This window comes from Varanus komodoensis, unplaced genomic scaffold (genome assembly GCF_004798865.1).
Source record: "Varanus komodoensis strain SLA01 unplaced genomic scaffold, ASM479886v1 scaffold12, whole genome shotgun sequence".
Classification (NCBI taxonomy): domain Eukaryota; kingdom Metazoa; phylum Chordata; class Lepidosauria; order Squamata; family Varanidae; genus Varanus; species Varanus komodoensis.
In genome coordinates, this window is record NW_025335349.1 from 24,888,965 (window position 1) to 24,904,365 (window position 15,401).

Below are 15,401 nucleotides of genomic sequence, written 5' to 3' on the forward strand. Positions count from 1 at the left end.
CCTCTCCCCACAGTACTGCTAGCTGCATGAAAGAAACCAAAGCTGTCAAAGAACCCAAAATCTTGGGATGGTCACTGCTCATAGGCTGACAAGGAGGAAAAACATGTTTCCACTGGCACGTGATTACCTCACAATGCAGCATCTCTCATGGGGCACTAGCAGGCCTCAGATCACTGCTTAGAAAATGTGGCTGTTATCACTAACTCATGCACCAGAGTTTTCTTGCTTTCAGCTAAATTTACTTGCAAAACATTTATATATAGGTCATGATTTCTTAGGGAAGGCCACATGAAGGAGCCTGCTGCAGGCATGGAAGTAAAGATAGGAAGCAGAAAATAAGGAGGTCACAGGAGCAAGATACGTGGCCTTTTAAAAGAACTTGGGAGTTCGTGCTTTTTAAACTGGGGCTTGGTAGCAACTGACTCAGGCAACCCAAGCAGCCAGGGTCAGGCTTTTTTTTCAGGTAATGACCTAGTGATGACTCTTATTACATTTCCCCTTTTCTGAGAGTTAAGAAAGCAATTCTGAATATGCCATTAGGAACTACAGCAAGATGATGTTGGAGTCACACATTCTAAAAACTTACTGATGTTTCACCCAATCAAGGGGTTACAGACCTGATTTTTAAGCAGAAGCTTCAAGTTTGGTTTGGGGCAGGCAGGTAATAAATCTAGCTGGTAGAATTAATATAATGGTGGAGTGGGGGAAGAAAAGTGACGAAAGCTCACAGGGAATGCCCTATAGGTCTTTCATTATTAATGTATCCACTATTTCAATTTTTCTCCTTTGAAGAAGCATGGTTTGTCAGCAAAACCTTTTCAATAGAACCTAGAAATGTCAGCAGCAGAAAAACAGGTCACACTCCAATAACACAAAACAATTGGTTTATCAAGACATGATTTGCTTGGACTCACTCCACTTGCTTTAACTCCATAATAGCAGCTGACAGAGCAATAACAATTTCAGTTAATGGCTGGTAAGGGTAAAGTGCGACTCGAAAATGCATGCAGGGAATGTCATCTAGTTCTTAGGATGTTGCTACATCTAACACACCTAGAGCTGAGAAGCCCTTATTCTTAGGGTGTCTCACTTTAGCACACCATTGTTAAATAATCCAAGAGGAAGGCTTGGCACCATCTGCATATCTATTGTACCCCATGAAACTGATAAGAAACCTTAGATCAGCTTCCTCAAATGAGTGCCATCCAAATGTTTTGATCTATAACATCTAGAAGTCTAGCCACCATGTCCAAAGATCAAAAATACCGGCTTTTGTAATCTAAAACATTTGGAAAGCAACAGCTTGGAGAAGACTGCCTTTAAAAAGTACTCTGTCAGGAAGAAACTGAAGCACCCATCCTATTCTCACCTCTTGCTGTGGTGCCACCAATTCACTGTCTGGGAGGGAAAAGAAATGTTGGCAGAGCTGGGGACTCACAGACTGGACTCGCAAACTAGCTGTGATGTGACAGCAGCCGTGCATTTCTAGATCAATGGTTTATCCCAACACATTACTAAGAAATCCAACCAGTTTAATGCAAAAAAGAACCAAGAAGTTGTATAAAGTTTTCATGCGGATGCAGCACAATACAGAATTTGAAGAAAGCATGAAAAGGAGTCAGGAAAAAGGCCATTTATTAGTGCAGTCAACACAACTGAACAGCAAAACACAAAATGCAGTCAGCAACTTGCATACTGGCAGGAGACAGGACAAATTCTGTGGCATATTTCAGAGCACAAGGAACAGCGACAGCAGGACATTAAGGGAGAAAAAGGTGTGTTAGGAGAAGAAAGTGAAGAGATACGGTTATTAGGTTGGATTTAGCAGCTTTTTCAAATTCCTGAGCAACAGGGACTTGGCTAGAACCTATTACTAACCAACAGATCCCCTTTCAAAACATGTCATGTCACTGACATGAATACAAGCACAACCCATTCCATCCCTAAAACTGATCCGACCTTTGAAGTAAATTCCAGGCATTTTAAAAACATGACTTAGAAAACAGAAGTACTCCTGGATGAACTGTGAGGTTACTTCAAGAAGTAGCTCTACAGTTAGAGGTGTAAAAGATATAGGACCACTGGAAACAGTATTGGGGTATGTTGGGGGAGAAGCATAAAGCAGTGTGCTGGCAAAGTTTAGAACTGATGGAGAGAACAATACTAAAACCTACTAAACAGGTTTGCAAAAAAACAGTAAAGGCCACCAAACTGAGTAACTGTTGCAGATTCAGAGTCTCCAAAGCACAAGCATGTCCCACAGAACTGAACTTGAAACAGCATTTGCCTGCTGAATATTCAAGATAATAAGCAAAGCTAAGCTGCATTGATCATGCATGTTATTCATGGGAATGATGGAAGTTCTGCAAGAACGATGGGAATTTTATTATTATGACTGATGTTTAAAGACCGCATTTCCCTACAATGCCCTCTCTGCAAAAGGGCCAGGTTGCTGGCTACCAATTGCTGTGACAGCCCATCCCCAGAAGTATATTCTCTACTATAGGACCAGGCCGCTTAACTGTAATTCATGACAAGAAGATCATGCGTTGTATTCGTTTGTAGTGTGGCAACGCAGAAAGTATTCTTCTGGCAGCCAGCATTCTTGCTGATAGTTTCCAGATGCTTCTTTGTTGTAGCCATTTGAGGAGGCAACTGTTTGTGGCCCAAAGTTTAAACTAGAAGCAGTTGCTACAGCCAACTGCTGTGGACCATCCCTTATGGCAAAATGGTAACAGCAACCATTTTTTCAAGCACCAGCAGCACAATATAAAGGGAATCGAACCTTGTTTAAAAGTCTCTGCCCTTTTGAAGATATTCAGGGAGCCTAAGAGAGGAGAGCTGTTCAAAGGGATTGTACTGTTGAATGTTTTGACTAGAGCAAGTCCAACTACTCCTTTAATGATGCATTTATTCCTTGCTCCACCAACTCCAGTACAAATGCTTAAAGGAAACAAGAAATATTCAAAACACAAAGAAAGTTGTAAAAAAGACTGCAAATAAATTAAATTGGACAGGTAAACAAAAATTGGACTTGAAGACACTCCTGGCCACTGTATTTAAAATAAAATAAGGGAAACATACAAAGGCAAAAGTATTACAAAAATACTGAACACAATCATCAAGATGCCCCCACCCCCATTACACACAGATTTATCAAAACAGCCAACATATATGACAAGACAGTTTCATCCAGGTTATTGTTTTTTCTTCCATTTTCTTAATAAGGTTATGAAACTGAGACAACTTTAAATGGCACACACAATTCAGAGGAGCTTGTTTCTGATCAGACTGTGTGAAGTGTCTGCTTGAAGGCTTCTATCCTATGAAGGAGGACTGGTCAGCAAAGCACCTGACATCAGCGGCACTTCAAGAGTACAAGGAAGATGATGAAATCTGAGCTCTGATGAGAATTCCATTTCACTCTGCAGAGGTGGCAGCAACAGTACAATGCTAAGAATGATATTTCCGGTTGAAAAGGAACGGGTGCCTTGTGGACAACATAAGGCCATGCATCCCCAGTGAGTTGCAGAGATTGTCCTCTTGACAGATCAGCATTTTGGTTCTGCATCACTTTTTATGCCAACAATGTCACTACTGGTATGTGTATTATATTTGGCATTATCTGCACCCCAGTTTGGCATCTGCCTTCTCATATCTGTACCCTTCCCAACCAACCCCCATTCTTCCCTAGACAAAGTTTGCAAAGCTTTGTTTTAAAGGTACTTTGTGAGAGCCAGATACTATAGGCCGTGATGGACAAGTGTGTGGCCTGCACATAAACCTTAAAGAATAACAGGAGAAATCAGATGCATATGTGTGTGTATGTGCAGGGTAGGGTGAGGAGGAGAGTCTTTAGAATAAATTTTAGCTCTGAAAAATTTTAAAGTCAGAATTCACAAGCCTGTCATATGCCAGAACTGGAATCAAGCTATCTGAATCAATGCAGTTATGTCAGGACATCAAAGACTTCTTATGATAGAAGCCCACTGCTCCTTCTGGAGCACAGAGGAATTTTGTGCTTTTACATGGATGTTTGGAAACCTGTGTCAATACCAGAAGAGGGGTAAGTTATCACAAGGGTGAGGGAATGCAGCATGGCATTTTGCATAAGTTGCTGGGCACCCGCCCAGTATAATTAGGGAGTGGCATTTTACATCGACTGAGAGAAGAATAATGCCCTGACACAGCGTAGCAGGGCAGGATCAGTGGGTTTGGACATGGTATATTTTTCTTTCAAGCACATTGTTTTATCATCTCTGTTAAGTCTTTATATTTCCTCCACTCCGTGTGCAAATATCATTACCAGGCCTGGCTCTAGCACCATCTCCTCACCCATGTGCTGATTCTCACAGGCCATCACAACCACAGCCTGCTTGCCTGGGATGCGCTTGGCCACATAGTTTTCATAAAAGCGCCGATTCATCTGGCGAGTTTCTAGGGTGGCCAGACCCTGTGGCCAGTTCCGTTCGTGGGCATTTTCAATCAGCTCATTGATGATAGATGTGGGGCAACCACTCTCAACCAGCGAACGCTTGATTACAGCCTGAAGTACAGCATCTGGTGTAGAGATCATACCACCCCACCGCGTCACCCGGGCCGGCTGCAAGGAGTTCACCCACCTAGAAACCAATGAAAAACAATGTCACATATTTAGGAAAGGCAGTGTTTCAATAATACATAAAATCCGGAAGTGCTGCAGTGCAAACCTGGAGCAAAGAACTTGACTGTATTTCTGGTATTTACGAAGTCGCAACCCTGTGTGAGAGAACAATTGGTGGAACAGGATGAGGCAGGGACACTTGGCTCAATGGTTTGCAATTGGTCCACCTTTAAAGAACACTTTTCCCATTGGCATGGCCACCTCTTGTACATTATACAACATTCTGTGGCATTCCAAAATGTCCATTCAGTTCACACAGAACGCTGGTTAGGCCTACTGGTCTGCCTGTTGCCTTGCATGAGCTCTTTCCCAGAACACATCAGAAGATCAATGGGGATAAGAAGTTTTTCAAGCAGCCCATCTGTCATTACTGATCTTCTCTTTGAAGAACCTCAGATAAGCTCCCAAGGAGCCCCAGCGCTTTTGAAAATCACAAGTTCTGAAATTTAATATTTGGGACTCAGACACAGGAGGTCAGTTTCCAGCTCTGACACCAATTCCATTATTTTAAAATCATTTTGAAATGAAAATGTTGAGGCCTCAAGGCTTGATAATTAAAAAGCACTCTGCCAAAGAAGACTATGTGGAGGTTATAGCTAGTTCAGATGTTTAGCAGATGATTTTCTGCTGGATAAGACTTGAAGAAGATACTGCTGCCTACAGCCTGCATTAGAATTGAAACAGGTGAATCTGAGGACTTTAGGAAATCTAGAATTCCAAAAGGTAAAAGAGTTACTCTAAATACATTCATTGTTTATTTTATCTAAAATAAATCATACTCATACTGCAAACCAAAGGGAAGACAATGTCCTTAATCTTTAAAGCCTAGGGTTCCATCTACCTTCCTTACCTCTTTCCTTTTGTTACAGAATAAACTGATAGTACACATATGGTACTATGTTCAAAAAGAAAGAACATAGAAGAGATATACTGTATAATCATGAGATTCCCTTTCCTTGAGACATTTTCCTCAAAAAAGCCCATTTTACCATTTTTAGGGGCAGTATAAGATTTTATCTTCCCCATTTGGGCCTGGAGTTTGACAGCTATGGCCTCAGACTAGTTGGGAGTTGATTTAATGTATTATTTCAAATGTTGCTCTGAATATGATATCTGATGTGACCCTCTGAAATATAAATTTAAAGCGGTATCCATTTCTCTTCCACCAATTCTATATACATTGGCCAGCCAGTAAATGGTCAAGTGGCTGTATAGCCTGGGAACCGACTAACTTAAAGAAAGAAAAAAACCTTAGGACATGCTTTAAAAAGACTTAAAATTTCATATTCAACAACTGAGTCATTAGATTGTGTTGCAAAACTCTTCTTGAAAATGCTTGTTTTTAAAGTAGCAACCATTATGTAACTAGGTCACTTGTTTCTTAAAAAATAAAAAATATACATTCATAACCAACCAACTTCACTTTCAGTTTCATGGTTTTTGTTATTCTCAGTGAAGCCCTGCAATGAGGGCGGGGGGAGGTTTACATATTCCTTAACCAGCAAAAGCTGGTATAAAAGAAGATATTAGCTTGCCTTCTCTACATATTGTTTTATCCCCCAAAAATGAGCCTATATTTGCAGTGTAAGACATACAGTGATTTCTAGCAAGTGACACACTTTCTGCTTGCTTTTCAGTCATATTTCCCAAGACTATCAGTTCTTGGCTGATATTAAGCTTGCCCATTTCTGAACTGTCATCATGTTGCCCCATTTCTTATCCAACTACAATCAAGCACACAACACTTACTCTAGGATTTCATTATATTCAATAGTCTCTTCCAAATTCTGCAGGTTGGGGTTGACACTACGTATTGCTCGCATATATGCTTTCAACAGCTGAATGTCACGTTTCTGCAAAAATGAGAAAACAGTACAGCAATTAAACAAGATAGGCCAGATGGAACAAATGGCAAGCAAGATAGCACATTTCATGGAGTCAGGTTGATAATACCTAATCTATAGAGACTGCAAAAAATGACAACTCCTCCATCTTTGCACCTGTAACATATTGGCTCCCTATGCAGCTGGGAATGGGCAATTTTTCAGTTTCTCTCATGACTATGCAATTGGAAAGCTTTATACTTCTACTGAAGTCAGTGCAATAAAAGACTATCGCTTTACTACTGACCTTTAGAAAAGTCTATAGTCAATAAAAATTAAGGGAAAAGGCTCACATATTGTGACATGCTGAAAATACAAGCCACACATATATGGATTCTGAAATTAAAACATTTCTTTAAATATTCATGGGTACTAAATGTACCTCTACCAAGACTGAATTTCTAAAATCCATTCTGTTCTTCTCATCCAGTACAATTCAACAGCAACTATCAATTACAATACAATAATTAGAGTCTGTGTCTTCACTGTTAGGTCATCCAACCATAGCTGAAAAAGGATACACATTCTGCCAATCCAACTTCTAATGGGAGTTAAAAAACACCGTTGTACTAAAAGCCTTGGGCCATACGTGTACACAAAGGAGATGGATTCACGCTGGATTATGCTTTGCCTGATTCACACCTTAGTTGAAGCAATACTTGTATATGGCTAGTCCGTGAATCTTGACAGCTGCATATTTTCAGCACTTAAAAGACTCGCCAAGATCCTTGCTAGCAGGTAGCTTTGCTGCAGGGATACTTTTAAGAGGGAGCAGGTGCGCCAGGTATGCACTCCATGCTCCAATACACAGCATGCTGCAAAGTTTCATTGCCACAGAGACTGTTCATTCATATCCCTTTTAGTCTCTCGGAAAGACTGTGTGTGTGGTAACAGGGGAGGCCCCAGCATCACTCAAGAAGCCAGGCTTGGCACAGGAGTTGCCAGTCGCTGCCTGATTGCTGCTCTAAAAATGAGTCTCAGTAGCTCAGCCAAAAGGATCCAGAGACCTTACCACTGCAACGACAGCAGCACACTACAAATAATTTAACTCACTTTGTTTATGCACAACACTGTATACACATTCAAGAACTATTTGGTGCCTGCCATGTCTTTGCCTCAGTACTATAAGAACCAATTAAAATATATCACGTAACAAATGAATCCTGACAATCTCTGGTAAAAACAAGAAGTAGTCTGGCATATGAGACAGCTTCAAAGGGGGCTGTTACCTGCTCTGCCAACTGGTGCTTATGTTCTGCTGAAGTCTTTTCCAAATCAGCTATTCTTGACTGTTGCTGCTGCACCACTGACCGCAAGTGTTTGATGCAATTATGATTCGGCATCTCATCTTTGGGCATTTCCAAGCTGCACAGAAAAGTAACAGCAGAACTGAGGAGATGCTGCATATTACAAATGCAAATAGGCGAGTACCTTCCAACAGAAACGCATGTTCTGCAACCCAAGGACTATACTCTAAGCAAACTGAGGACTGAAATCAGTAGCCCCAGGTTACCAGCTGCAAGTACTGTGCAATTCCATTACACCTCACGCATCATAAATGCCCTCTCATGTTGAGTTTGACCAGGTGCATCACAAAACCAATGAGTCTCTCTTAAATAATTTCAGATTACACTGACACAGAGACAAAGCACTTCTGGGCTATGTGTAAGTCTGAGACTAAGCAATACATTATTGCTTGTTATTGGGTGGATTAAAATATTATGATGTCACAGTATCTTAGGATCACACCTGGCTCCGTCAGGCAGTACTCACCCACATCCCTGTTCACAAGTCACAGGCCGCTTTGGATTGTGTTCGCAGTCGTTGAGGTGAGACATCAGGTTGTCGAGTCGTACCACAGCAGTACAGCCAAAAACAGCGTTGTCACAAGTGATCTGCAGCTTAGACAGCATGTTACGCATGATCCGGGGAACAGGGCGCAGGTGAGCCACAGTTACAACGCTTCGATCCACAGGGCAAGTCTGCTGTTGGGAGAACCACTGGGTGATACAGGCATTGCAGAAGGCGTGCTCGCAATGAGGAGCCTGTGCAGAGAACGGAGCAAAACATGCCAGTTCAGGTTACATCATGTTCTCGTTACTGGATTGCTGCCTGTGTTCACATGGGCTTTTGTCCATTTTCCATGCAGTGTCTTTCACTGAATGCTTTGCACTAACAGAAGGGAAGAACATCCACTAATAATTTAAGCCTGCCCAAGCGACTAGTGGTAGATGGAGATGCTAGCTTATCCTGACTGTAACTTAGCAGGCTCTGAAGCAGAGAGGCAAAAGAACTGCCATCACTGAAGAGATCTGAAAAGAAGCTAGCACAGCTATTCATCTCAAGGCAGGAATCTCTGTATTTTAGCAGTCCTACTACAGATAAATTCTTGTTATTCCATTTCTGAAGTAATGCAAGAAGGTGCGCATTGACCCCCATGCAATGTGTTCAGCCTGAGAACAGATCGTTAAAATAACCCTGAAAGCTCAAACCCAGGGAAGTAGCATTTCAAGCCATTTGTACATCCAGTTTCTTGTGCAATTCCATTAATCCTACACTCCAAAACTGTTCATAATCACTGTCAATTTTATAGTTTGTATGTATTTTAATGCAAAAACCTGTATTGATACTTCCCAGTGTTCTATCAATTAATATGTGGTTCTCTAATTCTCACTATGCTTTCAGTCTCCTTAAAATGTCCCCGTAGTTTCTTTTTGTGTGCTCTAAGGGGCTTCCTGGATATATCGGGTGTACTGGGTATTTCAACATTCAGCCTGTATCACAGGGGTGGCCAAACTGGGGCTTGGGAGCCCCATGCAGCTCTTTGAGTTTACTTTGTGGCTTGCTGCTTGCTGCCACATCCTGCCCCCGGAGACACCAGCTTGCCACCTGACACTGTGGCCCACTTGCAGCTCTCAAACATGACATTTACCGTATGTGGCTCTTCCATTGAGCAAGTCTGGCCACCCCTATCATACACTCTCAACTGAGCCAGTCATCTAGCCAGTGATGGGCAATCCACTTAAGCATAGAAGGCTATAGCAGGTTTATCACACTGCAGCTGAATTGACAAAATATTTACTAATTAAGTATTCATTTTCAGTTAAAGAAAATGTTTAGCTACATTTGAACCAGGAGAACAGCACTGGTGGAAGAGATATAACTCATTAGGTTACAAGACTCTCCTATCTTTTGGGAAAGAGACTCCCGACATTTAGCACAGAAGGAAGTACTGGTAGTCCACAGATTAAGAATGAGTTCCATTCCTCAGAATGTCTTCAAGTCGAATTTGTAAGTAAGTCGGATCACTTGGGTAAATCAAATGTTCATCATATATACGTATCACCTTTCTATGTGTATAGGATACTTAAGAAATGCTTCCATATTCACTAAAACATCTTAAACACAATAAAGTACTACATATATTGAAGAGAGAGAATGTGTCTGTAGGTATACAATATTGTAAAAAATTCTTAAGTTTAGAACATTCTTTCAAATCAGAGTTTGACAGAGTTAAGCTAGCTCACTATCATTCTTACACAGATTATAAGACCACAAATATGAAGCATTTTGAGCACTTTAAAGTACTGTATGTTGTTTGTTTTTTGTTTGTTCATTTTCTGAATATATTTCTGAGTTGCCCTGCTAATTTACAATAAACCAGAAGAATAATAAAATGCCACAAAACTATACCTAAAACAAAACATAAAAATATTCAGAACGTACTTTCTTTTTATGGAATTGGGTAATATTTGCAGGCCTGCGGCCACTTTGGAGGGGATCAAGACTTCCACATTCCACTCAGGTGCGTGCATGCTCGCTCTCTCTCTGCTGTCAATTCAGCATCATTTCGCCATCTGTAGTATGGGCATATGCTAATAATGAGCTAGTTCCCCTTTATCCAGGCCCTCAACTGCTACAAGGTCATTTATGATAAAAAAAAGAACATGGCTGTACAAGCAACCTTTGATGCCTACTGCAAGAAAGTGACTTCAGTGGTAACCCCCCTCTCCAAAGCAGCACAATCAGACCCTGACTGTTCAGCATAGCTCCATCTCCATCAGCTAATGTTAGGCTTAATGTCACCTCATGGATTAGGAAGTTATGAATAAAAACAGGATTTCAAGCTTTACAACAACAACAGAGGAATAGGGAGAAGTTATCTGGGCACTTCTGCCCTCTCCAGAAACTGTTTTGCTGTGGTTCAGCTTCATTCTTGACGCCCTACGCATGTAACCTGAAATACCTCAGCAGATGCTTCAGCAGATACTGCAGAACAAAAAGCCAGGAATCCTGTACCCCTGGGGAACTAGGCAGCCACTGATGACATGATGTTGTCAAATGCATCATGTAGTTCCCTAGAAATAGCCGCAACTACTGTATCACTGGGGAACTATGTGGCCACTGATGACGCATTGCCAAATGCGTTATGTAATTCCCTAGAGATATTCAGGGCTTTTTTCTAGGGAGATTCATACAGGGTTTATGGCAGTCTGTGCATTCATAATTATGGGTTGTTTGTAACCAGGACGTTCCTAACCTGTGGATTACCGGTAAAGTTACTGCCTTACCATTCACATCATAAGGTGTTTTAAATAACTGAGAGAAGTATAAGCACATTCCTATGGCTTTACTAGTTATGTTTTGCTCTGAAAGCAAAACAAAAACAGGACCACATTTTGAACTGAGCAAGAATGGAGGGGCGAAAAATGTCACACTGGAGGTCACACTGAAATGCCAGTGTGGATAGTTGGATATCCCTACTTTAGATATTAGGAAGGAAGCTGCCTTTGTGAGGTACAGGATATTTTTATCTGCCAACTATGAAATTTTGTGTCTTCTCCACAAGCAGTTTTAATGCTTGTTAAATGGGATGTGGGGATGATGCCATCTGCTAATTCAAACCCAAATAAATTATGTCTACTCTCCAGGCTTCCAGCTTGAAATTCTTGAATTATAGCTCTTCAGCATATTTTATAAAATTGTTCTAGAAATTTTACTTCTAGTTTATACGCAGTATGACGGAAAGCACTGTGACAAGCCACACAAGTCAGTTTTACAGCATATGGAAATATTTATTTTGGCTTTCACCTTCAAACACTTTCCACTGAGTGAGGAATTAGTAATTCTGCTTGCCCTTATGGTTATACATATCAAGCATCAGCTGCCAACCCTCATCCATTTCATCGGTTAAAAAATTACTTCTACAAAGCATATTATCCACCTTGCAAAGCATGTAATTTTGCAAAGCGTAATTGCTTATTAAAGTAGTTTTTAAAATGTCTTATCTCTTATGATCTCATTCTCTAGCACCTAAGCAATCATAACAGTAGTTAGGGAAACAAACTTTTCCCTCATGAGGATTGAGTCAACTGGACGAAAATCCATGCTAGCCAGAACAATGTTTTACTACACATTCAAATCCCCAGCAAAGTTATTAATGGACTTTGCAAGTTTATTTAGCTCTTTTCTGGGAGTAATTGAAGGATTCCATTTTATAGAGGCAGCTGTCAACTGCATTATTTCAATTAACCTCAGAGTGCACAGTTCTTAGAAAGCACCGAACAAACAATTTTTGGATTAGTAAAATTCATGTTGTTGCTGTGTGCTCTGACTTATGGTGGCCCTATGAATGAATGCCCTCCAAAATGTCTTGTCCTTTGCAGACATTAAAAAACTAAGGTAAACTCCAGAATTCAAGGGCTCAGCAGAGTAACACTTTATAGGAGGATGTAACAGAAAATGATTCCTGTGTTCTTATATACCCTTTCATCCTGCGCCTTTCTTGGATTTTAGCCAATATAACTAATCATACAGGAATATGCAGCTACATATGCCTAAATTCGTAGACTCTGGAATTCACTCCCCAGGGATATATGGCTGGTGCCAACTCAGCTTTTAGATGCCAGGTGAAAACTTTCTTATTTAAACATGTTTTTGGTTAATTTAATTTAAAATAATTTTATACTTTTATATTTTGTTATGGATTATTTTAATTACTTTAATTTACTTTTTGCTACTTTATTGGCTGAATTTATTATGGTGTGTGTGGCTATATTGTATCATGAGATGTTATTATTTAATTGTTGTATTTTTATCTGATTGTTTCATTGTATGTATTTTATGCTGTTTTAGCATTTGAAAGCCACCCAGAGAAACTTTGGGTTATGGGGCAGCATAGAAATGGAAGTAAGTAAGTAAGTAAATGCACTATTTTTTGCAATCTGCTTGGTTATAAGGCAGCTACTCTAAGGAAACTATTCAACTACAATTCTGTGACTGGGTTCAGAACATCCTTGAGGCCAGAAAGACCATCTATGCCTGTAATAAGTGAACCTTATCCCAGAGTACCTAGGTGTGTCTAAGTAAAATACTAGCATACCGAGATAAATTAAAGTTTTTTGTAAACTAAAAGTTTCACCATTACATCTCTGCATGAGTCCTTGTGCTCATCACTTTCTATCTAGCTTTACTGAGCATACATTCCATATATTCCTTCACTGCCCATCTCTGCATCAAACACAATTGGATAGTTCCAACCATTCTTAGGGTAGAAACACTGCAGAATTACTCATCTACACAGCAGGCTTGCCTGTTGCATCTCTGCATGATCATTCACTCTGGGCTTATCTCCTGCTCTGAAGACCCAAGGACTGGGTTCACACAAGACAACAGTACATCATAGTGACAAGCCACTCTGAGTTGTCATGTCATGTGAACTCAAACCACTTTCTTCAGCATGGTATGAGTGCAACAAGCTATCCTGCCAGTGCACAGCATTCTTTAGGGGTTGCTGTACCCACAATATGTTGCTGCATTGTTCAAAGTCAGAAGATCACAGCAAAGTCAGAAGATCACGGCTTCGGCGAATGGGGCGGCATAAAAATGTTTTAATAAATAAATAAATAAATAAAAATAAGTGAACCACCCAGCAAAAATTGCAAAATATTCTGTCACTCTTGCTAAACTCCTATGGGCCGCTACAAGTGCCAGCCACCCCAAATGATATTAAAGTAACATCATGGAGTGACCATAACTGGCTCAATGTCTCTTTCCATGATGGCAAGCCACTTTTTCCAGAGATTACGCTTTGTGATCTCTGACTTGACAGCCCATCCAAAGTGACAAATACATTTGAGTGACTGCCACTGATTTGCCCCCTCAAACACAAAAAATTTGAGCAAGTTATTTTATCGATTAAAACATATTTAGTTGGACTTGCAAAAGTGCAGAGGTGTGTACACATGAGGGTCGAAAACAGGAAGCATTGCCCAGGCCATGTCCTGAAAGATGTCAAAGCACAGCAGGCATCAATCATGGGCACTATCCCAAAAAAGCTGCAGATAGGTCCAGTTTGTTTTTTTTTAATTTGCAGTCTCCTGACATGGGTCGAAACATGAGTTGTCAAGGAAAAGAAAAGACCCCAATAAACTTTGCTTGGATTGGGGTTGGTGGTCAGTATATCACCCTCACTGCAAGATGCTCTGGCTTTTTTGGTTGGTAAATGGCATTCACAGGAGCATGGAACTCTGATAGCTGTCAAAGCTGGGACTTCCTTTTAAATGGATTTTTTGACAGGGCTAATCCCATCTTTTTAAACAGGAATACATGTATATATGTGCGTGTGCATGTCCCTGTTAAAAATCCTTGCATGACCTTGCTTTCAAAGTAAATTTCAACAGCTCCTGCACATGGGATGGTTTGCATTTTTTTTTTACTTTCCCAAGCTCCCAGTGTGTCAGGAAAGACTGAAATGTTTGAGGACACTCTTCTATTAAACAAAGATCATTAGTGAGTTTGCTTTTGCTAAGCAATTCACTTTCTGACAGGTGTCCAATCTGGTATCCAATATACAAAACAATTTTTGTTCTGGAGCGTTACTTCTCAGTTCTTACTGTTACCCCTTTAAGATCTTTCATGACCTCACAATTCCGGAGTATGCCTGCTGTTTATTTGGATGGGAGATCCAGCAACATGCCAACTTATCAATGATTCTGTATTTGTGAGTTAGGTGACACTGAGGATACTGAATACTATATACTTCACTGCCCATTGCACAAGTCCCTAAGGTATAGATTTCATCATCATATTCTCAGCTCTCTAGCAAATAGATCTGTGCTGGACAAATTTGTATACTGCTTGTGGGCAATGATATATACATTCTGACCCAAGTTGCAAAGTTTGCCCTAGCTGCTAGAAAAGAGCTAGGCTGTACCCTGTGGTTTTATACTAAATCATGGACAAATATTATTTTACTTGTTTCCCATGGAATGGATGTTTGATTCTAATCATGCCATTTTAATTATATATTTTACTATACTTTTCTATGTTTTTACTGGTTTGTAACTTTATTGTATTTTACTACATCCTATTGCTTTGTTCTTTGAATCTGTGGTAGCTATGACTATGAGCAAGAAAGACTGGCACATAAATAAATAATAAATGAAAATGGATGAGCATGTGAATTTTCTTGCACTTCTACATTTCTAAAAGGAGATGAACCAGCAACAGGCCCTGCACTATGCCACTTATTTTGAAGGAGCTGTTACTGGTTGTCGACTCAGAAATTGTGAAGAGCAATCTCTTGGAAAGAAGCGGGGAGGAGGAAAGCCATGGGAGACAAAGGAAGAGACAAGGCAGCGACCAGGAAAGCAAACAAAGCCTCTAGGATAAGAGGCAGTTCGCCCAGTCATCTGTCAGGTGCATGTGGGATGTTTAGCAAACAATGCAACTGCTGATTATTTGCAGGGTGGCTTAGCAAGAAGTGTGAATACAGACACTGAGATGAGTGACTCAGGCAGACACACACAAAAGATGAGTAACTGTTTACTCACTTTAACATGTGCCTCCAAAGG

At 40.4% G+C, this 15,401-nt stretch overlaps 1 protein-coding gene across 8 annotated transcripts in view; it reads right to left on the bottom strand.

Moving 5' to 3' along the window:
• Positions 1-3,028: 3,028 nt before the first annotated feature.
• The window catches only part of RNF41 (ring finger protein 41), a 32,997-nt gene continuing 20,624 nt past the window's right edge, over positions 3,029-15,401 (bottom strand). For 7 of the 8 annotated variants that reach the window (XM_044421931.1, XM_044421930.1, XM_044421927.1 and 4 more), the window contains 4 exons: positions 8,320-8,591; positions 7,776-7,911; positions 6,413-6,516; positions 3,029-4,622 (listed from right to left, as the gene is read on the bottom strand). In XM_044421931.1, coding sequence (XP_044277866.1) covers positions 4,271-4,622; positions 6,413-6,516; positions 7,776-7,911; positions 8,320-8,591 — 864 coding nt within the window. In that variant the 3' untranslated portion in view covers positions 3,029-4,270. Of the gene's footprint in view, positions 4,623-6,412; positions 6,517-7,775; positions 7,912-8,319; positions 8,592-10,272; positions 10,404-15,401 lie in introns of all 8 variants that reach the window. The other variant, XM_044421933.1, reaches the window with a different exon arrangement.